This window comes from Elgaria multicarinata, chromosome 8 (assembly GCF_023053635.1).
Source record: "Elgaria multicarinata webbii isolate HBS135686 ecotype San Diego chromosome 8, rElgMul1.1.pri, whole genome shotgun sequence".
NCBI classification, from domain to species: domain Eukaryota; kingdom Metazoa; phylum Chordata; class Lepidosauria; order Squamata; family Anguidae; genus Elgaria; species Elgaria multicarinata.
In genome coordinates, this window is record NC_086178.1 from 57723182 (window position 1) to 57747945 (window position 24764).

A 24764-nucleotide genomic window follows, 5' to 3' on the forward strand; every position below is an offset into this window, starting at 1 on the left:
ATTCATTGCCCCACTGACATCGGAGCCACCAGCCTCCACTGTGAGCTAGGTAAACCAATGGCCTGGTGCAGTAGAAGGCAGTTTCACATGTTGACTGGGTTGGAATCAGGCTGTCACACTTAGAGCAGCCCCAGTGAAATCAGTGGGATTTAAGTCAGCCGTTGTCATTTTTCATTTCCATAGCACTTGTTGTGGTACAAATTGCTGCACAGTTATTTTGCTCACCAGAAGAGAGGGATTTTTTAAAGTAGAAGCAGGAAGACCAGTGTTGGGGGGGGGGAGCACCAAAGAAACCTAATAGACAAATTAGGGAGTTTACTAGTATTGCTAATTGAACTGACAGAAACTGACACAGCGAGGTTTAACAAAAAGCTATCAGGTGGAGTTACTTCATTCCTGATTTACTACTCTGGAAGCCTATACAAAGAAGCAAACCACAACAGTTTCTACTCAGATATGCAAGCAGAGTGAGTGAGTGTAATGGTTTCTGTCTGTTTTCGATCTACCAAGCAACCTGTGGTGGTTCACCTACAGGGTTTTATAATTTCAAAAATAGATCAACCATTGTTCATTTCTTTATCCCAACTGTCCTAGGGACAGTCCTGGGTGCAACTTGAAAACATCACAGCACCTAGTTCTGCCTAATTTAAATGCCTGCAGCTTCCTCCCACATCACATCTTAAAACTGAAATTAGATGCAGACTTCATGGCTTCAACATCAGTCACTTTTCCCTTCCCTTTTTGCTTTGTTTACCATCTGGTCAAATGAAGAGTTCTGCAGAACATGAAAGCTTGTAGACATTCTGCGAAACATTTGGATTGGCCTAACAAAGGTATTAGCCTAATAAAAGTATTACCCTAATATGGTTTTTTTATGAACAAAAAGCATAATAATAAATGCATTTGTTCCATCACTCCAAGAAAGCAGCAAGGTCAGGTGCAAGAGACAGAAATTATACTTTATTTGGAAACAGTTGCCTTACTTAAAGCTATACAGGAGGTATGACATGGAATCAGCATGGATTCCTGCACAGAAACATTGTTTTGCGTTTGGTAAAATAAGCCTCAAACATGATCCAACATAATATAATAAAAGAAAAAGCAATCAAGCAATCCATTGTAGGCTTATAAGTGCTGGATGAGGTCTCGTGAAGAATAAACATAATAGAGCGCGAAGCAATCTCTGATGGAACTCTGAGCCCCCAGCAACGATGACATTTATAAGGAACAAACATACCCAGGCTGCTTTGCTCAGATTAAAATAAGTGATTTGCTCCAGAGATGAAAAGAACAGAAAACTGGATTAAGCCACTGACCTTCAGCCACCTTTGGGGAAGGCAGTACTGGCCAGTTATGCTCTTGATCTCCCTTTGCAAGCAAACAGAAGTGTCATCATACACATCCGTTCCAATTTAGCTATGTGTGTGTGTGTGCATGTAGTGCTCAAGTTAAAGAATTCCTTTGGACTCTCCTGATGATGAAGTCAATGGCAAAAATGACCTTCAACTAAAGGTTCTGCATTTTAGCAAATGAGAACTGATGCCAGATTGTGCACAATACAGAACACTGTGGATTACAGGAAAGTGCACTGCTACAGTGGCAGCGAGTAAGATCCCTCCAAGCCATCAGCAAAGGGATTTGATTTTTCAATGCACTTCAGTGGGCATACCCACCCAAAAATTCTGTAGGGTGCAGATGTGCTGATTCAGTGCATGCAAATCTGCTCATCCTTACAATTTTAAGTCTACACGGCAGACAGAAAGAACTGTAGGATTACAATGAAGGTGCCATAATCAACACAGAGAAACTTTGTAGGGGGGAAACACCTGCCTACATGTTACCTCTTTTATTGGATAATGATTCTTGGTTTAGTGGTAAAGCGTCAGCCCAGGAATGCAGGCGCTCCTGTGCAGGCAGGCCTCTCCCTGTGTAAGAGCCACAGAGCTGTCTCAGTCCTTCCAGTAAAACACAGGTATGACTACATCTCATGGAACAATACTTCCATGAGCGGTTATTCAGCCACAGCCATGTGCACCACAGATGGTCATTGGTGCTCTAAAGTAGATGCAATCTATTTCCCACATGACACATGAGACACATTAGCCCAAGCTAATATTCATTTCGTGCAACAAGAAGATCTGTGCTCAGAAACATGGGTGTTAGTGAAGCTGGGTGGGAGAAGGAAAGGGAAGTAAAAGAGATTTCGTTGGTCATTTTGGGAGAGGACACCACCATTCACCCTGCATCCGAAGATGCTGTTGCTGCAACACTGGCCTTAACAAGTGAAACAGAAGACAAGGGCAACATAGTGAACTGGCAGAATTGATCCTCTGTCTGAACGCCATCTCTGTCAACTGCCCTTTGACCTTATTTTTGAACAACGCATTGCTATCCTAGTAAACAAGTGAATTATGAAATGATGCTATGGTTATATGCAAAATAGGTAAACAGAACATAAGCGGATGAGGCCTCTGCAAAGGTGGACTGATCACTTCCTGCTTTGCAGCTTGGAATTTCATGGTTCCCAAGGAGCAGATAAAAGATGTGTTTACACCCACTGATTTCCATGTGCCTTTGTAATACCCACATGATATCATTACGCAAACATCAGATCTTTGCTTTAACGTCTGCACATGTGCCCGGCCCTGAACAGTACATTTCTGAAAAATAACCACCCACCTATTTGAATTTTAGCTGGTTCTATTTGCACAGACATTCTCTCAATATAGTCAACTGCTTGCTTCCATTAAAGGCTCTGGATATTTTCTCACATGCCTCTTTGACTTAATGGTCAGACTGGATCCTGATTTTTGTAGCTTTAAAGCTGCGTGCATGGTCATTCTTGAACCTATATGTTTTCCTTGATGCAAAAGTACTGAAGTAGCAAAAAGAATGCAGAGATTCTTATGCAAACACGTTTTGCTTTGTAAAAAAATAAAGATGGTTTGGAGCAAACACGTTACTGTCTCGATGATGTAGGTATAACAAAAGCACATGTAGTTCATTCATGGAAGCACAATGCTTTTCTTCAGCATGGAATTCATAAACTTAAAAGTGGAATGGTGAACAAGTTGCCTTCCCCAATGGAACCAATTCTTGAGGGATTCAAGCTGTTGTACGGTTCTCCTCTCCCAAAAATGATCTCAAGATCATCATTCTTAAAAACATTATTTCACAGGGATTGTACACATATACCCACATACACAACTTCACGCTCCACTGTGGAATTATGCATAATATAGGGATTTGGGTTGGCTGATTGACTCTGACTCCACTGATCCTGATGCCTAACTGCACCAGGGCTGGAATGTGTCTGCTTTGTTCACAGCGACAACCACACCACCACATTACAATCTACCCCTAGGGTTCACCTGAATCCAGGAAGGTTATATCATACATATAAGGCCTGCCAAGACTTGACAGCCAATAAGACAGCAGCATTTAAAAAAGGATTATACTGTTATAAAGTGTAACTTCCTCCTGAGGAGCACCGGATCCCTGGTTCCTTTTCCTCCCGACTTTCTGCTGCGTACCAGGGAAGCACAAGGAAGCGTCTCTCAAAGGCCCTTATTAAAATAGACAACCTCAACACCAGAGTTCTTCTCCCTGATCAGAGCTTGGACTTCAGGCTCCAGGCGACTCACCCGCATCGAGCTGCAAAGGGAAAGCAGAGTGTTTACTTGAAAGCCCACCGCAAGCACAGTTCCCAACCAAGTGGCACCAAGGGGAGAGCCAAGAAGGTTAGGGCTCTTCATCACAGGTGCTGGACCTCTTCCAGCTCAAGGGCTGAACTCCATTTTGGAGAAGCTCTCAGGAGCTGCATTTCAGTGGAGGCCAGGGCTGAAGCAGGGGTGTTGCAAGGCCTGGGCCATTGGGGTCTGGGCCCTGAAACTATTCCACAGAGCTCTGAGTCTCCAATGGTGCCAATAGAAGCCATCTTCTTCAGCTTAATTGCCACAAACGGGGCAAGTTGCAAGGAGAACTGCAGCAGCAGAGGGAAGGGTTAACCCTTCCTACATGCTGCAACACACACACACCCTCCCATAGTCCCTTGCATGGCAATACAGCTAAGCGAGAAAAAAATCATTTGTTTGGGATGCTCTGGGTTAGGGGACAAATGGATTGAAGAACTTAATTTATTTGTGGTGATTTGGATGAGAAATTAATTGACTGAGGCTATTGTGGAATTTAAATAAATCCTAGTAATTATTTCTAAATTTGCATATATAGGCATAAGGAATATATGCAGGTTTGTGTCCTGCAGGCCTGGGCCCCAATTCTTTTCAGTGCCTAGCAACGCCCCTGGGCTGAAGGCAAAAATATCAGGATATTTTAACTCAAACCTCTTACTGCCAGTAACTAAGCCTTCAGGGAGGGATTTCAACCTTTTAGAATGCAGGACAAAACTGCACAAAACCAGGAAATCACCCCAATGATCAGTGGCCAAGAAGAGGGGGTGCAGCCATCTGGCAAATCCTGGAGGGCTGGATTGCAGTTCTACACCACTGATCCAGATCATAAGAAGGGACAAAAAGATCGTATCAGTTGTGTGATAGGAAAGTTTATTGAATAATAATTATGTAATGGCCATACTGGCTGAGGGTGGTGGGAATTGTAGTCAGATGTAACTGGATCTGGCTTCAGTGGTTACCCTAGGTCGGTGGATACAGTATCTATGTCTTCCACAGCTCTTTGTCCCTTCCTGGAATAAATTATGGAAATATATGCAAATTCATATATTTGCATAATTCATACAAAATTCAGCTTCCTTGATTCAGAATCTGTGTTAGCCCTGGTTGGTGCTCTTTTATGCACAGAAGGTCTACAGGTGAAAAATAAAACAAGCTCTCAAAATTCATAAAGCTCCTGTAGAGTGGAAAAGGTGAGCCAAGAGCCAAGTTGAACACAGAAAGTCACTCACTTTCTTGCATCTGTCTAAGGATGTACGGATTTGGTTCAATCCATTCCATCTGTGTTCCGTGGATTGTTAGGCATCTTTTGTTCCTTCTTCTGCCCATTGATGGAATCGGATTTTTCTCAATTTCCCAAGGAGGCGTTCGCATTGGAAAGTGCACGCTTGGGTCAATGTGAACTTCCAAAAATGTGCACTTCCGCAACCCACCCACCCACCCCCACACACAATCTGCACGTTCACATTTTAGCATTTGGGGGGAAATGCACATTTTCAGTTAATGCTTTTGTTATTTTTACGTACTTCTGTATGACTAAATTTGCGTATAAAAACCCTGGCCCATAAGTCCGCCCAACGTGGAAAAAGCCAGTCCGCTGTGGGATCTGGGGGTCGGATTCTTAGAAATCTGAACTCGTTTGACTCCATTGTGGATTTCTCTGTCACGTGTCATGCTAAGTGAGCGCTTGCTGGCAGCCTGAAGTTCAATTCATGATGCAATCTAAACACTGTGCCATTTTGTCCGTGACTTTAGGGTGACACAAAAGTCAGAACCAAGACAGGATGGTGCTGTGGCTCCTCGGAGCTTGCAAAAGATGCTGCTTTCTGCGTAGAGGGAAGGAGCCAGTCCAGCGTAGAAGAGGCAAAGGAACATCCCAAAGCACGCTTACGCCAGGTCAGGCCATTTGTCCGTCTCGCCCAGTACAGCCTAGTGTGACTGATGGTGGCTCTCCAGGGCCTTGGGCAGGGGACCTTTTCCATCACCTGCTACCAGGTCCTTTTAACTGGAAATGCCAGGGATTGAACCAGGGACCTTCTGGATGCAAAGCTTAAGCTCTGGCATTCGGCTCTGGCCCCAGGGACTGGGACTGGTGCAGGAGCTGCAGGCACCTTGATTTGATAAGGCCTTTGGGGAATACATCCCAGAAGCCAAACTTTCCTAAAGAAAATCTCACCCTGTGAATCGCCAGTAAACCCACACTAACTTAAAAACATCAGAGGTCACAAATATGCAAGCATATGCAGCAGCAGCAGCAACGCTTACCTTTTCTGTGGGAAGAGTGCACAGCAAAGGGGCGTAGCAAACACCAAACTGCAGAAGGAGAAACAGAGGCAGATGAGATGCTCGCTAGGTCTCACCTTCCTCAGATGGCTTATGACCACCATCCCCCCAGGGGTGGGGGAGGGGGCAGGAAATAGCCATCATCCACACCAGGGCTGCCAAGATGTCCTTATCTTTCTGGCGCACAGAGGGTAGCTTTCTAGCACACAGCCAGAATGTTGAGTGCGCAATACATAATGGACAGAGGTATCTTGCATCCCAGCCAAGGCTTCTCTCTAGCAACCCTTTGCAGGTTCCACTTCCACTATGCCGGAAAGGCCGTCTAGTCCAATTTTTAAAAGGAAGGATTGCACAGCACCATGTCAACACGGCTACTTGCGTCCCTAGCATGCCCCAAACTGGTGCCCTCCAGACCCAGCCAGAATGGACAATGATCATGGGTGATGGGAGTTACAGTCCAAGAGGCCTGGAGGGCACCAGGTTGGAGAAGGTTGCAGAAGGTTTTAATGACATGCTAATGTCATTAAAAGGGGGCCTGTGGAAGTGTTGCACAAAAGGTAAAATGTAGGCAGAGCACATTTTGGCTGACTATGCAGAAGGCCCCTATGTTGAGATACTCAGCAGGGAATAGCCTGGGTCAGAATGCTGCACAAGGAGTGCGAGACCGCAAAATTGGCATGAATGACACTGGTGCAAGCCAGTGGAGGCTGGTGGCTCCAATGTCAGTGGGGTAGTAAATGCGCTCTAGGTTTCCGTTAGAACTCTAAAGGGGAATCCAAGGTGAATAGCTCCTTTAGAGTTCTGACTGGTTCTGACTGAACCCCAGAGCAGATTCACTGCCCCACTGACATCGGAGCCACCAGCCTCCACTGGTACAAGCCCCCCTCAGCCTAAAGGTCAATTCAGTTGCCTGTATAGAAACCCCACTTGGAATGTGGGTGTCTCTCACCATGTGACCAAAGTAACATTTGCACTTGGTGCACTGTATTGCTTTTATACTGTAAGCTGCCTTGGGGAGACCGTGATCTTGAAAGATGGCTAAGAAACTGATTCATTAAAAAAAATATCAGACACTTTATGGACCTACATATGCCTGATTCCCACCATCTTACCACCTCAAAGTATTGCCTCCCTTGCTTCTGCAAGCCAGGTACTATCTGGTTCCACTCAAAAGCCATATCTGTCCTTTCCTGCAAAGAGCTCAAAGTCAGCGTTCTTCCCCTACCCTCATTTTATCTTCATAACAGCCCTGCGTGGTAGGCTGGGCTGAGAGAGAGTGGCTGCCACAAGGTCCCCCAATGAGCTTTCTAGCTGAGCAAGAATTTGAACCCGGGTCTCCCTAGTCCTAGTCTGACACTCTAACCACCTCACCACATGACGCTGACAGTCTTATTAACCAGCTTTAAGGTCTGTTACAGAAAACAACAACAACTTCTTCTCTCCTCCACATGGTGTAAGGTAGTCCTATTTGCCCAAGGGGATAAAAGGCTCACTTACCACAGACCCACCAGTCCAACCTGTAGAGGAGCATTCAGCCAAGGATACCGCTGGAGAAAAACAGAAAGGAGTGCTTTGTGTTCAGTGTCTATATTAGTTTCCGAAGCAGCAAATCCTATTTGTCCACACAGATGCAGTGTTTATGTCGCAAGTAGCATTCCTGTGTTTCTCAGGGAGAGTTCTAAGTGATGTTTTCTGACGCTAACCCAGAGCATATGTGAGCAAAGGCATCGTGCAGTCTTCCCTAAGCATAGTGCCTAGATTTAAGCTCGCAAAACAGGAAGAAAGCCAGCCAGCCTTCAACACAAGCTTGGATGACTTTTGTGGTCTTCACCAGTTCAACTGATCTGACCCCACTGTGCCTAAAATGGCAGGCAATCGGCCTTCCAAGAAACTGAACTGAACTCCCTTTTCTAACTGACATCTACCACCATAGTTGTGGGGTTACAACACAACAGAAAATAAAAGTTACATTCTGAAGCCCTGAAGAGCTGTTGTTTTTATACTGTTTTTATACTGTTGTTTTTATACTGTTTTTGTGTGTGTGTGTGTGTGTGTGTGTGTGTGTGTGTTTTTAAATTGTATACTTTTAATGTTTACTATTTTTAAATGTTGTAAACCGCCCAGAGAGCTTCGGCTGTGGGGCGGTATATAAATGTAATTAAATAAATAAATAAATAAAATAAGAGCAAAGGGGAACAACCACTGCAACATAAGTGTGGTCTATATCAGGAAAGCATGAACAGTGTGGAAACTCATCTAAGGCCCCAAGGACTTACCTTCAAAAACGCTCTCTTCTCAAGTGCATTCATGATCACAGGAGGGATAGCTATGAGGACGAAGAGGGAAGCAGTGAGGGAAAGATGGAAGGCATGCCCACCCAGCATGACGTTTACCCAAAGAAGGAATAAAGGGGGGGAGTGCACATTCTGGTTTCATTCAAATATTCATTCATTCATTCCATTTCTATACCTCCCAATAGCCAAATATTTTCTGGAATCTGTTGAGCATACTCTGAAACTCATAACTACAATGAATCTTTCTCAGACTTGCTGCTCTGTCTGTTGTTCCAACTAACAAGGGCTCATATCTGTTCTTAATTTAGCAATCCTACCTGCTGGATTGAGGAGATCTGCAAGAGGATGAACCATTATATCCAAAGCTCTGCTGGGCTTGTGCCAATAGGGCAAAAGTGAAGGAGGAGCAACGTTGTGGTTTTCCCTCCCTAACCATGGTTTTTGTTTTTCATAAATTCCCTCTTTTCGGTTTCAGTGGGAGAGAATTAAATTAAATCCACACAAGCACCAGGGTTGGAGTAGATCGGCCACTGCTGGGGGCGTGTGGGTGTCTTGGGATCAGGAGGGCTGTGTGTATCCCAGGAAGCCCCACCCCCAGGACACCCTTAGCATGCCCCCTTCCCCTCTCTGATGTTTGAAACAAATCAGCTGCAGAGATTTCTGGGATGGCTGGGAGGGGTTTCTGAGGTTAGGTCTCCTCCTTCAAGGGCAGACTGCTATCTCTCAGCTCTCCATGGGGGAATTCCAACCTATCCTACAGCCCCTGGGATGCCCTAAATTGCATCCTAAATGGAATAACATCTAAAAAATAAAAAATGCCTTGCCTAGCAATAGCTCAAAGCCAGCAGAGAGCTTGTGAATCCAAATGATGCCAACAACTTAACTGGGATTTTTACCAAGCTAGAAATATTCAGGACACAAGTCCATGTAAACTGCCCAGAGAGCTTTGGCTATGGGGAGATACATTAATAATAATAACAGTAATAATAATTAATAATAACAAAGGCATTTATGGGCCAAGAATGAGCTAAAATGAACCTGCTTCACAAAACTCAACTTTGTGAATGTTGATATCGTCTGTTCTCCAGGCATTCTCCAATCTGTGTTTGCTACCCAATTGTACTTAATTTCAATATTTGATACGAGATCTGTGATACTTCGCAGTATTTAGGAATACAGGAAGCTGCCATATGCCAAGCCGGAGTCTTTGTCCATCTAACCCAGCAGCAATTCTCAAGCCACCGTTTTCCCATTATTTGCTCCTTGCTCCTGTTAACTGGAGATGCCTGGGATTGAACCTGGGATCTCCCTGCATGCAAAGTAGGTGCTCTACCACTGAGCTATGGTCTGTTCAACACAACAAGGAAACAAACCCGCGATTGGCAAAACTGGGATCTACCCTGAATTTCTGTCATCGCGTCGCTCTAGCCAAGAGCATTTGCCAGTACAGCAACCACATACCCATAGCTGGTGCAGCCATGCCAATGCGAGAGACCACCACCTGCACGATCGCTTGCTGCGCTGCCTTCTTCGATTCACCCAGCCGATTTCCATGCTCATCTGTAATGGGGATGCCGAGCTTTAATTCCCTGTAGAAATGGTTGAGGGGGAAATACAGCTCTTTACTGAATTGGCAGCTTCTCCTTTCTCTTGCCCTCAAGAACTCAAGGATTCTTCTGGGTTCAAATTCTCCATGCTTCCTCCCTTCCCAGACAGATGTACTAGACCATGTTGGCTCCCAAAAATGTCTACCCTGTTGGCTCCCAAAGATAGGTTAGTCAGGAACAATGTGGTACAGGCCCACATAACATCATGCAGCTCCCTAACACCACCACACTTCAGTACTTGCTATGAAGCAGTGTCACATGGATACCATATTGAACATTGCCCAGACATGAAGTTAAGGTGGGTGAGCATCATAGATTGTGCAGGTACAATACGCAACAGAGTGCATCACATATACATTGAAACTGTGCACATTGATAGGTGTAGTGAGACCCTTGGCTCCACTCTTCATTCCAGCATTCCTTGACACTTCATTATGCTGCTTTTCTACATCTTCTGTGACCTCTAAAACACATATGAGCGATCCACAGGCCACATGGGCCCTCCTTGGCAGACTTCCATGTGGCCCATGGACCATCTCCCCACTCTCCAGCTGATTCCTCCCCTCCTCTCAGCTGATTACGACCGTAAACATCTGAGGAGTGCATCAACTGCAGCCCTTGGGGGCAAGAAGCTGCCCAAGGCTGCTCTAACCCTGATCCAGGTTCTGGTCCAATGGCACATGATGCAGCAATCTTGCTAAATCTAAGCAGGAGTAGGTCTGGTCAGTACTTGGATGGGAACCCTAAGTATCTTGAAAGAGGGTGGGATATAAACAAATAAACTATATTCTCAATTGCAGCTGCAATGTCCTCAGAGAAATCACTTTCTAAACAGCTAGAATAAGTTGTCTTCTCCTTTTTTCTGGTTTTTTCCCCACTTCCCCAATTTGGATTACTCCCCCCCCCCACCCCCCATCTACTATGTTACACATTTTCTCTTGGCAAGTCTTAGAATGGCAAAGCCTTTTGCAGGGCTGTTAACCCAACGCCCTTTATTGTAGATTCATTATATTATCCAAGTTATGAACACCCCATGCTTTCAAGGTCCAGAGAGGGAGGAATCTGCAAGCTGTAAGAAATGACCAGGAGATGGACTTCATGGAGCAGTGTCCCCGTTACACCCTCCACCCAACATGCCAACGCCGTCTTACCTCTGCCTCATCAATGGGATGTTGATGCAGTTAGCAGCCGCCACAGCTGCAAAAGGCACGTAGCGTCCAATGAGAGGTGGCAAACGCTGCCACAGAGGAGGGGTTGAGAGAGAGAAAAAGAGAGAGAGAGAGAGAAACCCATGTTATAGACTGAATGAATAGCAGGATGAATAGAATCATATTTTATAAGAGTGCAGAGGCCTAGTGGAATCAGAGATTAACTCTAATCTTCACCACCGATTCCCTGTGTAAACTTGGTCAACTGCCCTCATCTCCTTTGACTGCAGTTCCCCCACTGACGATATAGTAAACTTCAGCCTTAGTCCTTCCACCCTATCAAATGCAGCGTACGCTGTTTCATCCATGCGCTAAACTCAACAGAGGGAGGAAGAAAGGGAAGAAATTGTCTGCCTAGCCTATGAAAATGTAAGGAGTCACTTGCGATGAAACCTACGACCAGATTTCACACAGATGTCCACACGTAAGACGTGCAAAAATGAAATCTGCTCATCAAATGAAGATCCCATAGATCAGTGGTTCTCAACCTTCCTAATGCCGCGACCCTTTAATACAGTTCCTCATGTTGTGGTGACCCCAACCATAAAATTATTTTCGTTCTTCTCTACACGATTCATTGTCATGGGATGGTTTGCTAATGAAAATAATACATAACAATAGCTTTAATAATACAAAAGATGATACATGACATAGTTCAGTCAATACAGTTTCCTAAGACCATCGGAAATATGTGTTTTCCAATGGTCTTAGGCGACCCCTGTGAAAGGGTCGTTCAACCCCCAAAGGGGTCCCGACCCACAGGTTGAGAACCGCTGCCATAGATGCTTGTTGAAACAGGCAGTTCACGTGCTTACCAAATAAGAAGACAGAGGGGCTCCTATTAATAACACACAAGGGGGCGAGCATGATCTCAGAGAACAGGAATTGCCTCCCGGATGTGCTTCAGTCCAACAACGAGGGCTTACTCTAGAGAAGGCCCCACCTGTGCCCCGACAGACAGCACCACCGGGTTTCTTACCTTGGTGAGGGACTTGAGTCCCAGTGCCGTTACCACAGCTCCAGTGGTAGCACTGACGTAGGCCGTGCCCAGCTGGCTGCAAAGGAAGCAGGCAACCTTGGTGAGGCTCACAGACTCTCCACTCCTGTCTAACCGCAGCCCCTCACCCTGGAAACAGCACTCGGTTAGAGGGGCATGGGGGAACATGTCCATCGCCCAGACCTCCCACAACAAAAGCATCGAGGATAAGGGGCCATATCAGTTTGCACCACGCCTGTCACTGCCACCTTCTCCCTGCTGCCCGTCTTTCCTCTCCTGCTTCTAGACAGCAATTCTCCCACCACAGCGGTGGTGCTCCCTGCTTGCTTTGGCCTTCAGCCTTTCTCTCTGAGATTCCCAAAAGCAGGAGGAGAAAAGCATCCAGTGAAGTGAAAACAATCAGCAAAGACATTCTCTTGATAAGAAGATCTTTGCAGACATCTTCCTACAAATAAGATATGATATATATTGCTTTGATAAGAAATGTTTTATATGAATTTAATAAAATATCATATGCAGAACACTTTGTCCTCTTATCATAGATTTGAAAAATGCTTCAAACAATTTACATATGTACATAGGCCCCTGTGGCAATATGTCAATCTATTTTTATAATGAGAACATATTTTTCTTACATGTTGTTCCTACCATGTTTTATAGTATGTATTTTAAATGTTTACAGCCCCCTGAAGAAGGCCTTGAAAAGGTACAGGCCAAAATGCGTCAGGCTTTACAACCTACAATAAAAAGTTCAGCATCCTGAGAATTCGTTTCTCCCTTCTTTTCACCCCTCCGAGATTCCCAACAACCCCAGTCCCTTCATTCCACAACTTCCTACCACACCTCCCGCAGTTCAGGCTACTATCACGTCCTTTGCCCACCTCTGTGAAAAACCATCTCCCAGGGGATCTCCAGGACTTAAACCTAGAAACTGTTGTTTGTTTGTTTGTTTGTTTTATCAGGCATCAAAGGTAGGCAATCTCTTCAGGCCTATCAGAACATGTGACCTCCCCCCCCCCAGCCCCAGGGCCATGGGAATGTTACATTTGGGGCTGCAATGGGCATATTTTCTTGCCCCCCTTCCCAGATCCCCACATTTCTTGCCCCCTCCACTTCCAGGATTCCCACAATACATATTCTAGTAGTATACGACAACCCCTATATAGTAGAAGCTATTTTCAGTGCTAGGATTAGGCCCCGAAATATAACATCATATATGCTAACAGCAAACTCCTTCTCAGAGCATGGAACCTTCTGTAGCCAAAACAGCACCACCCATTAACAAGAGGGAGGGGGGAAACCCAGGTTGCAGAAATACAACACAACTTGGGAGGATTCCTGAGGGAGAGGGGAAACACCTGAAAAGCACAATGAGGATGCTCAGTGGCCACAGCATGCTAATTGTTGCGGTTGGGTGGAATAAACAGAAAACGGGAAGGCTGGCACCTGGATCAGGAGTGCTCTGCACAGCAAGATTCTGCTGCAGGCCTCACTTGTGATGGAATGATTCAGAAGTTTCTAAGCAAGCATGGAATCATCACAGCCCACACCCATAATTGTCTGGGGCCAGGGAGCAGAACTGACATGGCCTCCTGCTGTTGGGGTGTCAGGCAGTTGCATGGCCCTCCGATGCAATCCCCCACAAAGAGATCCGTATCTGTGTCTTCTTACTTGACAGTGATGGGAGCGTCCCCACTTCGGTTAGTGTAGTTGACGATGGCGTTGAATGACTGGTTCACCCATTGCCAGAATAACACAGCAGGGGTTGTCCTAAAGGAAATGAGAAAAGCCAGGGCTCACACAGACCACGAGGTAGACAAATCACAGGTACCAGAATGCTAGAACAGCCCTATGTACCATTCAGTGTGTACTTGTCTCAGCCCACATTCACACACTCAATACGGCATACATGTCGTTTTGTGCATTCACAAGTAATCCGCAGACACTCTTAACTCATAAGTACATAAATAGAGCCATGCTGGATCAGACCAAGCGTCCATCTAGTCCATCACTCTGTTCACACAGTGGCCAACCAGCTGTTGACCAGGAACCTACAAGCAGGACATGAGTGTAATAGCATCCTCCCACCCATGTTCCCCAGCAACTGGTATACATAACTACAGTATACGCTATCTCTAGTAGCAAAGACAGTAAGCCTATCAGGACTAGCAGCCCTTGATAGCCTTCTCCTCCATGAATTTCTCTAATCTCCTTTGAAAGCCATCCAAATTGGTGGCCACCACTATATTATGTGGCAGCGAATTCCATAGTTTAGAACTGATGTTCTTTCAGACACTCACATTTCTACACTCTGACAAGGACAGTCCTTCCTGTCCATGCAGACAAACACACAAACTATGGGCATTCTTTCTTGCAGGCTTTTGCACACACCATATGCAATGTGGGATTCACAGGACTACAGATTCTTTCCCACCCTACCCCTGAATTAAATCACCCTCCCCTTCCCTGCAGCTGGTATTTACCTGGGGTGGAGGCTGGGGAGGCAGATATCCATATTTTACTTGTCTCCCCCCCCCCCTTCTGCAGGTAATAGCAGCATGGTGTGGGGACAAAACACTAAAACCCCATTCTTCCCCACCCCAAAATGCTTTTAATGAAAGAAAAAGAAAGGTGCCAACGGATCCAGCCACAGTACTCTGTCACACCAAACACATTTTGGCCCTTAGTCATGAACTGTCTCCCACAACCACCATTCCCACTGTACCCATGCAAGAGAGCGGGTCTTAGAAGTTATGCACATGCCTGTAGAAGGTGAGCATGCATCCGGTGATGGTCATGTTCATGGGCACCTGGGCAGACATTCGCCCAATCAGGATCATCTTCTCGCCAGTGTCCGGATGGAAGGCCGAGTCGTAGATGTACTTGGCCCGCCATAGCTGGTCCTCAGTCAACCCTGGTGATGCCTTTCCCAACCTGGAAGGATCCACAAGAGGAAGAATGAGTTCACTGTATCAGAAAGAACTGGGGGCAGGTTTTGGAGACAGAGCTTTCCCCCTCCCTAAATGCGCAGGGGTGGATTAATGCAGAATCAAAGGTAGGAAGGTGTGTGTGTATCTGTGTGTGTTTATGGAGGGGAAATGGTTTGAGGAGGGAAATTTAAAAATTCCTTAAAAATCAACAGATGAAGGGATCTATTTCAAACTTAGCATGCCTAAAGCCCTACTTAAGAGCTATCACGGTGCCAAGTTTCTTCTCTTTATCTTTAAAAATGAGGGTGCTGTAAACATTTTGATTAATTTCCATTGTGGGTGGGGTTGGAGCAGCACAAGCTCATTCGTTTGACACGGCGTGCTGGAAAAGGAGAACTGCCCCGCCCTCCTCTTTCATCAGCAGACCTCCCTTCAAAGCACATGCCCACAACAAATGACATAGAGCAAGGGCGGCAATACATGGGTGGAAGAGCGATTTAATCCCGCGTGGAGGAAATAAACCGGACGTTTCCCGCTCTAGGAAAACATGAAAAATGGAGGGGAAAAGGTGACTGCAGGACAGGCACGATGTCATGTGAGTACCACACTGCAAAACAGCAAACCAGGCATGACGAGTGTGCAATAAAACACTGGTGTGATGGAGCCCAGAGTGTAAATTGTCTCCAGAAGCTTTTTTCCCAGTGTCTGGAACTATGTCCAAACCCGTCACCAAATGGCCACTCATCCTCTGGAAGAGTTCACCAATACCTTGCACCCCAAACAAGGCCTTCCACAGATCTTCTGTAAGCGTAACCTGCCCAGCCTCACCTGAGCATCCATTCTCCTCCCCATTTGCTTCAGTGCAAATATGCTACTTGCTGCAGCTGCTATACTGAATGGCAAAGAACCACTGGAGAGCAATGGGGGGGGAGGGCGGATCTGTCACTTCCAGTGGACGCTGGTGGCTCCGATATCAGTGGGGTGGTGAATCCACTCCAAGTTTCAGTCAGAACTCTAAAGGAGTTCTCCAAGGTGTGGAAGAGGTCGCCTGCAGAGCACATTGGATAGCTCCTTTCCAGTTCTGACTGAAACCTGGAATGGATTCACCTCCCCACAAGCATTGGAGCTAACAGCTTCCACTGATCAGTTCCATTAAATAAAGGAAAGAAGGAGAGGGGCACAGTTCCATCAAGGGTTTTAAAAATTCCCCGCAAACATTGCAACATCCTTCATGATTCCCCACACCCTAGTCCTGTACCCATTGCTGCCACCCCAAGAGCCAAAGCAATCCCCAGACTAACAAGAGAACCTGTAATCCTCAATCACCCTCCGGGCCTCTTCCAGGGTCGTGCCCGAGAGCAGAAGGTTGCGGGGATCCGTCACCATGAAGAAGTGCTTGGCTCTCCCCGTGAAGGTGCTCTGGTCCCATCGCGGTTCCTTGATGTTGATGTGCAAGGGCAGCTCCCCTGACATCCTCTGCCATGAGACAAAGGGAAGAAAGCCAACACAGCCATGTTACTGCAAGGTGATAGAGGGATGCACAACTCTACCTGCGTAGGAGGAGAACATGGAAACAGCCACACAGCGCTCCCGTGCACATTGCTGCCATTTCACACTACTAGCTGGGAGTGAGATTTGGGATTAGACCCCAAATCTCAATCACAAGGGAGGGGATGTAGAGCACCTGCCTTTCTGTGCAGAAGGTTCAAACCCTGGCGTCTCCACATAGGACTGGGGAAAAACCTTGACTGAATCCCTGGGGAACTGCTGCAAGTCAGTGTCTGACAACACTGGCATAGATGGAGCCATGGTCCTATCTTCCGAGGTGCAGATTTGAGACTCCCAAGATAAGCACAAAATGCCTCTGCTAGAACCTCATCAAGAGGAGTAAGGACTTGGCTGACTTTCTTCCTGGAAATACCCAGAGCTGCCTTTCTATTTTCATGTGTGTGTTGTATACCTGAAAGAATACCTTGTTGGTCATTAGGTCCAGTAGTTATGACTAGATGACTCAAGTGCTGAATGTAGCTCATGATGGCTTTGCTTGTAGCCCTCTCTATCGCTTTAGGTTTACTAAAGTGTTCACACAGCCACACTATGCGAGGCAGCTGCACAAAAGCTGGATTGAATCAGTCCTGCCTGTTGTGTTGTGCTCAGCTGAGAAATATAGTGGCCAGATGCAAAAGAGGACAAGATTCCTGCACCTTAATACTTGTGCAAGAGAGAGAATTTCCCTAAGTGTAGCTGCTTGATAAGCGACAGTGGCTGAAATTCCCTCTTCTACACAAGTACTAAAGGTTCAGGAGCCCTGCCCTCTTTTGCATCTGGCTGCTCTGGAAGGGGCAGGAGGCTTGCTGTGGGGGGTGGGGGGGAATCAGCCAAAATCGGGCAGAGATCCACCCAATTGGGTGCGATTACACCCTGCCCCCCAAAAAAACCACATCCCACATTGTTCAGGAAAGCCTCCAATCATATGGAGAGGCTTTTGTGGGGAGGAGGGAACAGGGTACTTTCCTTCCATGAATTTCATAAAGTTAACTTGTCCTAGTGTCCAATCTTGCAAGTTTGCTCTTGTAAAAAACTGATAGGCAACCACATCCAAGAAAACAGGAACAAGCAAAACAGGAAAGGTTATCAGTCATATGAGGACACTTCCGTGCCATCTGCAAGCACAACCTCCTTTATACTCACACACAAGGACAACGCCTTTCCCCCCTCCCCTGCCACTCTCCAAGATGCTTCAAGTGCTGGTGCTTTGCTCCTGAGTCTCTCTCTACATACTCGGGGTTCCCTGCCTGATGAGGATCAGGGTATTCTCTTTTTCCTTAGGAAAGCCTTCCCCAACCTGGTGCCCTCCGGGTATTTTGGACTACAACAACCATCATCCCTGACCAATGGCTATGCCAGTTGGGGCTGATAGGAGTCCAAAACATCTGGAAGGCATCAGGTTGGAGAAGACTGCCTTAGGGGGACCCCTAGTTCCTGGACCTTCTACCCATGCAGGACATGTGCCAAATAGGGATGGTCAAATATATCAGCTTCACTTTCTTCAATATTCCTTTTTTTTTTTACATCTAAAGTTTCTTCCATCCCAAATATGAAGAAATTGGCAAAATTTGGTATATTCTTCTCAAAAATGAAGTAAAACCAGATTCTCAGCCAACCCTAATGCCAAAGCAAAGTTGAGTCTGGGCAATACACATCAATTGATGTACCTTTTAAGTTACCTATTGCCTAGCATTTGAAGCTGAACTTTAAAAAAAATGTTTTCATTTCAACAAGGCTTATATAAAGTGAGTGAAAGAATCAGCCCCCACAGTGGTCTTTGCACTTTCAGAGGAGGAGGTGGTTGCCCTTTAAATCCCATTTTCCATGTCCAGATTATTACCAAGGCAATGAGAAAAATAACAAACATCCTCCTCCCTGCATCAAAGAAGAATGTCTGCCTCCAATATTCATGCATTCTCTCTGGACGGAATAATCCTTTTGAACAAAATCCTTGTGAGGCACAGCAGCAAAATTTTAAAAAAGTAAAAATAAAAATAAATGCCAATAAAGACTTTATCTGCAGCATTATTAGGGGGTGGGAATACGGTGAGGCTTTCCTATGGAGATTGCACACAAAGGACCCACACAGGGATACAGATTGATCCAAAAGACACTTCAGTGATTTAAGTTCTGTTCCCATTAGTGAGTGAAAATGGCATGAACAAGGAAATTAGTCAATTTCAGGTGAAAGTGTGGGGGTGGGATGGGGATGGGGTGGGGGTGGAAGGAATCCATCAAGGTATCAAGAGGTTACCTCCTCTTTCCTTGTTAGCCTGGAAGACTTCACAGGACCATTTCTATGCCTGTTGCTGGTGGTCTACAAAGAGATTGGCGTAGGGGGAAAAGGGAAAGAGAGAATTGAGTTTCGTATTAAAATGCAGCTGGTTACATCAGTCTCTAAAAGGCAAGACACACTACTGGATTCTTCCTCAGACTTTCTATCTGCAAGTTGGCAAATCAATTTAACCTCAGCTGACAATGGATGATCAACACAATTCCTGAGTTAGGAGCAAATCTGCAAACCTGGGCTTGAGTAATGATTTAAGGCTGTTGATGGGTACATCCATACGGTAAATTTCCAAGCACACAATTTGGCACTGTAGGGTGCGTGGAATCTAAGCCATCAACAGGTTGGTACTTTTCCCTTAGGCCATGTCCAGGCGGAAAGATAGCCAAATGGAGGTCTCCGGAGCCAAAAGAGGAATGAAACAGCACCCCAGCTCACAGAGATGTGATATTAAAGAAACAGCAACAAAGAGGAGTAGTTTCCCACCATGGGGTTGTGCCTACTTTCCAGCATTCCACAGTGAAAACTTGTCTGATGTTTGTTTCAGCATTATTATCCTTCAACTTTTTATAAAGCTGAATTCTGAGGCCCCTGTGCATACGTTGTAATGGCAGGTACTGTGCCAAAAGGGTTGGGTTTTTTTGGCAAGGGGGGGGGGGAGTCTTTCACCTTCAATAAACATTCCTTTTAATAATAACAATAACAATCTCATAGAGTCTTGCACAATTGTAAAAAATAAAACAAAATCAACACACCAGAACTATGTGATGCAACAAAACAATTCCAGTAAAACAGCTGCATGCAAAGCAAGCTTATCTTACCATGGAGATGGATCGATCTAGCCATGGCCGGGTGGGGAGGGGGGAAGGAAAGGAGGGCATGATGTCAGATTAGCTTGCCCACCACACCTCAACTGTGATTGCTGAGTTTGAGGCTAAGATGGATATTTATCTATCAGCTACACTGAGTTTAATTTCTGTACCTCACTAAATATTTCTGGGAATACTGATCCCTCTTTGAAACGGTGCAATCTGAGTCATACAAGAAAAACTTTGGGAGGCAGCTCTCCAGTGCTTTCAATGTCAGCAGCTAGTTTAGCCTTCCTCAACCTGATCCCTTCACCAGATGTTGAGATGTCAACTCCCATCATCCCAAAACCAGCATGGCCAGTGGTCAGGAATTCTGGGAGTTATAGTCCCCAAACAACTGGAAGCCACATGGTCAGGGAAGGCTGAACTAGTTCAAATAACTTCTGTTCAGCACCATCTCCACAGTAAGCTCATGAGCAAAGAACCATAGAAACAGAATCATAGAGCTGGAAGGAACCTCAAAGATCATCTAGTCCAACCCCAAGGTCAATATCAGGCTCTGCATTGCAAGGTGCAGATACAGTATCCCTGGACAGATGGTCATCCAGCCTCTACTTAAATACCTCCAGTGAAGGACAACCCACCACCTCCTGAGGCCACCTGTTCTACAGCGGAACAGCTCCCACTGTTAGGAGACTTCTTCTAATGTTAAACCTAATGATATAGAGAAGCCCTATGTTACACTTAAACAATGACTTGAGTCTTAGGCCAGGCAGAGTTTCTGGTACACACACAACCCTGAGCAATTGGCAAGTCCATTCCTAAATCCGTTCTGATAGTATTCATGCTTTGGGGGATTTGCAGCAACATCATGTGTGTTGCTGTCTCTAAATAACGTTGCAGCATTCAATATAATGTATTATTCGTACAGTACATTGATACACAAAAAATGTTTAAATTCCAGGAGAGCCAAAGGAACCCACTGAGCAACTGTTTTAATTGACTACAGAGGTGTGAGTGTGATCTGGTCCCCATCTTTATGGCTGCGCTTTGGCGCCGGAGGTGCCTTGCACCCGCACTTGCATTCCTTCCTGGCATCCGCACAGGAAGGAAGGAAGGCAAGTGCGAATTTTCTGGCCCCGTGCCTCTGGAAAAGTAAGAAAAATTAAAAGGGGGAGGAGAGGAATGGGGCCGTTCCTCCCCCCCTTTTAATTTTTTTTATAATCTGTATCTGCAGAGCTCTGCAGATACAAATAATAAAAATAAAAACGCAGTAGGGGGGAGGAATGAGGCAGCCAGAGGAGGAAGCCCTTGGTCAAAATGGGGACAGAGGGTGGGGCTTGTGGATTTCATTAATGTCTCTCCCCTTGTCCCCACCATGAGATTTATAAGAGATATCTAGTAAAGGTCACAACTTGGGTCACAAAGTAGTCTTCTTTTAATCATAGCCTCGCCACCACTTCCACTCCTAGATCCAGACCTTCAGCCACACACGTCACTCCATCCTCACATGGAGACTGTGTGGCATAGAGGATAGAGTGTCGGACTAGAAGCAGGGAGGTGCAAGCTCAAATCCCTGCTCAGCAATGAAGATCACTTGATGAGTTTGAGCTAGTTATTCTTCTCAGACTAGCCTACCTCACAGGGTTGTTGCGTTGCAAGAATAAAACAGAGGTGAGGTAGTGCAAGTACAGATAAATACTTAGATACATACATATATTGCTTCAGAGTCAGACCGGTTTCAATTTCTATAAGACCTGGATTGCTTGTGACCTGGGGACACTAGATTAATATCTCCCCTCCCACCCCCAAAGGTGGATCTCAGCTGGAATCACTGTTGTGACCCTTTCAGTTCTATGAAGCTGCTGTGGCTGGAATATTTTGAAGAAGCCTCTGAACTCTTTAAGATGGCTCTTAAAATAAAACCAAGTGTCTGTCTGGCATCTAATCCTCCAGGAGGTCGAAGCAGAGAAAAGAACTGAAAAAGAAAGGAAAAGAAAAGAGAGGGGAGGGTGGGGCTCATCTGTCGCATTCTGCCTACGTTAGGAAAACCCATGTTACTGTAATAACTTTATTAGGCCAATTCAAAGGTCACAAAAATGTGCAAGCTTTGGAGATCTCCAGGCGTCTTCATCAGACAACAGGTTACAAAAAGAAGCTTGGGGAAGAAGGAGAGACAAGCCGACTGGATGTTGTAGGCAGGATGTCTGCATGGTCAGAGTCTTAAGATGCCATCGAAGACGAGCTTTGCTATTTTCCCATACCCGCAAAGCTACCAGAGCAACATTTCCTGTCACTGCCCAGATCCAGGGCTAATACCGCCACAAACCCAGCGCTCAGGGGTGCTGAGACGGGAGCAGGCTGCGCGCTTGCGTTGCGGATCCCGTTATGTTCCACTACCGCTTGCTCGCATCCCGCGCCTGCCTCCGACCACTTGCGGCTGGAGCATGATGCTCACCCCCCCCACCCCCCTTCACTGGATGTGGCGTGTGCAGGGAGGCACCCGCTGGCGCATGCAGGAGCTCGTGACGCGGCTGGCCCCCACCCAAAATCTCTGACTCATATAGAAATGGATGAAGAATGTGGAAGGGGGGGGGACTGGAAGGGATGAGGAGTAATCCACATAGGCTTTTTTGTTTTTGAAAGAAATGCAATAAAGGGAACAGGCAAGGAGCGAGAGCACAGGACGGGGGCAGGACACACACGCACACACACCGCAGAGGGAAAAAGGGGGACACGTTCTTCATAGGATTGAACTCACTTGTTCCTCCGAGCAGCAGCTGCCACCCCAATCACCCCGCACTCGCGGCTCTAACACGGCGGCGGCGCTCGGCTCCCAAGGCCGGCCCCTTCCTTGGCTTGTCACGGCGGCAGAGCATCCCGAGCCAGCCAATGAGTGGCGCGGCAGCGCGCCGAAGAGGCCGGGCCACGGCCTAGCAAGTTCCTCTGAGCCTCGGGAAAGCGTGGCAAGCGGCGGGGGCGGGGAGCCCGAGCACGGGGTGGAGCTGCCGTCGGCTGCTTGTCCCTGGCAGCCCTTGCGGGAATCGGATTAGGAGGTGTGGAGGAAAAGCCAGCCTGCTGAGTGCGGCGGCCGCGCCAGCTGCTCGGCCCGACTGGCCTTTTCCCCGGTGGGCGCTTCTGCGGACTGTCACGCACAGAATGGGACTCGCTGGCGGCAGCCCTGATCCCCGCTACGTGCCGGCTGGCACAGGCCGCGGAAGGGGACATAGCCTGCCGCGCTCTCCCCACAATCCGTCGGAGCCGTTCGAGTCCTGCAGGTGGAAACTGTAGGCTGCCGGGCTCCGTTTTATGCCAAGATCCATTTTTCAACAATAGCAGGCTCAGGCTCTGGCAGGCGCGAGATACTAATGAAACGTGCCCTTGAACATGTGCAGAGTGCCTCCTTCCCGCTATCCGGACAGGCGATGAGAAAGGGCGTTGTATCCAATGCAGAATACAGCGATTAGAAGTTGGTCGGGGTGGGGCCTCCGTTCCGGCAACTAAACAACTGAAGTAGTGACTCTTTTGTTATTTAATAGCTTGTGCGGGGCAAGTGGGCACGTTTAAGATACAGTGAACCTGTGGATCTAGAAGCAGGACAGATTCATGAGAGGATTTCTTAGGGGCGCTAGCAGCCTCTAGAAAAAATGCTATTGCATGTATGGTGACATGGAATGGCCTCACATAGGAAGTGTAGGGTAGGGGAATAAGCAGGCCTATGATGAGAGCCTGGTGCTGGGTATGAGTTGCTGTTTACTGAATTTGTATCTAATGCTGGAGCATATCTTCGAGGTACCTCTTGCGCTGCTTGAAAACTTTCTATCCATATGGGAAAATGGATCTCGCTTCTCCCAATGTTTACAAATACTGAAGTCCTGAAAACATTAGGATCCAGGTGCAGGGGGCTAAGATGCCATGTGAAAGAAACAGATTCATTATATCTGAATGTGAAAATCCTTCTATATATTATTAAAAATATGTTAGAAAGACTTAGGATGCAATCTTGTACACGCTTACCTGAATAATGGGACTTACTTCTCGGTTTTTGAAGTACCAATTACTTTGAAACATAAGATAATGCATGGATTATTACATTAATATGGAAGTTTTAAAAAAGTATTTCAGCTGACTAAATGGTTATTTCTTTGTGGATATTTATGATCTAATATGACTGATGATGTAGTCACAGAACTGGGCAATGAGATCTTACTGGATTTCTTAAAAATTAAATACCTTTTGCTTGGATTGCAAAATAAATATATATTCCAAAACAAATATCTCTGTGTTTCTTTCTTGGGGCATGTTACGTGATCCATGGAAATTGTAGTTTGCTCACCATAACACCCAAAACCCTTTTGTTTTGCTCATGTAGAACAAATATACCCATTTTCTTATCCAGTCCTAGAATGTCTGCATTCTTAAAGCTCCAGTAATGCCCTTTCTGTTCAAATTCTGATAGCTTGGGGAAAGAGATTGACAACTAGGCAGGGGGCAGGAAGAGAAGGAAAAAGGCTAGCTGTGGAAGGGCTGATCTCCTTCTTTGATTATGCCGGTGGGAGTGGCCGCAAGTTGCCCCCCTGGGCTATCATCCCAGGTATATTAATGCCTCCCTTTGCCAGTTCCTTGAGGCAGGTGCCACGTTCCTGTTTGCAGGAATTAGCCAGAGAACTGGAGTCTCGGCAATGTGACAGTCTCGTATAGACAAGGGCCTGAGCAGGTGAGCTTTGAAATCTGGGTCTTTAAATGGAAGGCATTGAGGCCCTGTTCTCAAGAGTTCTGAGTAGGGTGGCTGGGTGTATTGTTTTTTCCCTGTTTCAAAAATTAATGGCTTCGATCCATATCCAACGGCTTAAAGCTTTTCTTGGTGTTGTGTTTGTTTTCCAGAAATATCTGTTTGGTTCCAACTGTCTCTTGGGAAGGCGGCAGCTTCACATGCTTCCCATTTGGGGCCGCATTGTATAAAAGGCTTCAGGAAAGGCAGGTATTTTTCCCCCTGGGATTTTTCATCTGAGACTGAGCGCAACTGCTCTACATGGCAGAAGCTTTGGGTAGGGATGAATGGATTTTGTTAAATCTATTGCATCTGTGTTTTGTGGATTGTCAGGCAGGTTT

General features: G+C 46.2%; 1 protein-coding gene across 3 annotated transcripts; it reads right to left on the reverse strand.

Moving 5' to 3' along the window:
- Positions 1-940: 940 nt before the first annotated feature.
- Positions 941-22485, reverse strand: SFXN3 (sideroflexin 3). 3 transcript variants are annotated; one of them, XM_063132551.1, is made up of 12 exons: positions 22414-22485; positions 18811-18873; positions 16318-16484; positions 14842-15012; positions 13750-13848; positions 12061-12136; positions 11025-11110; positions 9728-9855; positions 8249-8298; positions 7470-7519; positions 5955-6002; positions 941-3654 (listed from the first exon to the last, which is right to left on the reverse strand). In XM_063132551.1, the coding sequence occupies exons 3-12, from the start codon at positions 16479-16481 to the stop codon at positions 3558-3560; spliced, it is 969 nt and encodes a 322-aa protein (XP_062988621.1). In that variant the 5' UTR covers positions 16482-16484; positions 18811-18873; positions 22414-22485; the 3' UTR covers positions 941-3557. The 3 variants fall into 3 exon arrangements, with proteins under 3 accessions (XP_062988621.1, XP_062988620.1, XP_062988622.1); XM_063132550.1 differs by lacking the exon at positions 18811-18873; XM_063132552.1 differs by lacking the exons at positions 941-3654; positions 18811-18873 and having other exon boundaries at positions 5951-6002.
- Between the last annotated feature and the right edge of the window lie 2279 nt (positions 22486-24764).

Bases quoted from the DNA above. Each gene is read 5' to 3' on its own strand.
- SFXN3 (XM_063132550.1), bottom strand. From the start codon at position 16,481: ATGTCAGGGGAGCTGCCCTTGCACATCAACATCAAGGAACCGCGATGG. The intron at 12,137-13,749 runs GTAAGAAGACAC...CTTCCTTTGCAG, and splicing joins GACGCTCCCATCACTGTCAA to CCAGCTGGGCACGGCCTACG. The intron at 11,111-12,060 runs GTAAGAAACCCG...CCTCTGTGGCAG, and splicing joins GACTCAAGTCCCTCACCAAG to CGTTTGCCACCTCTCATTGG.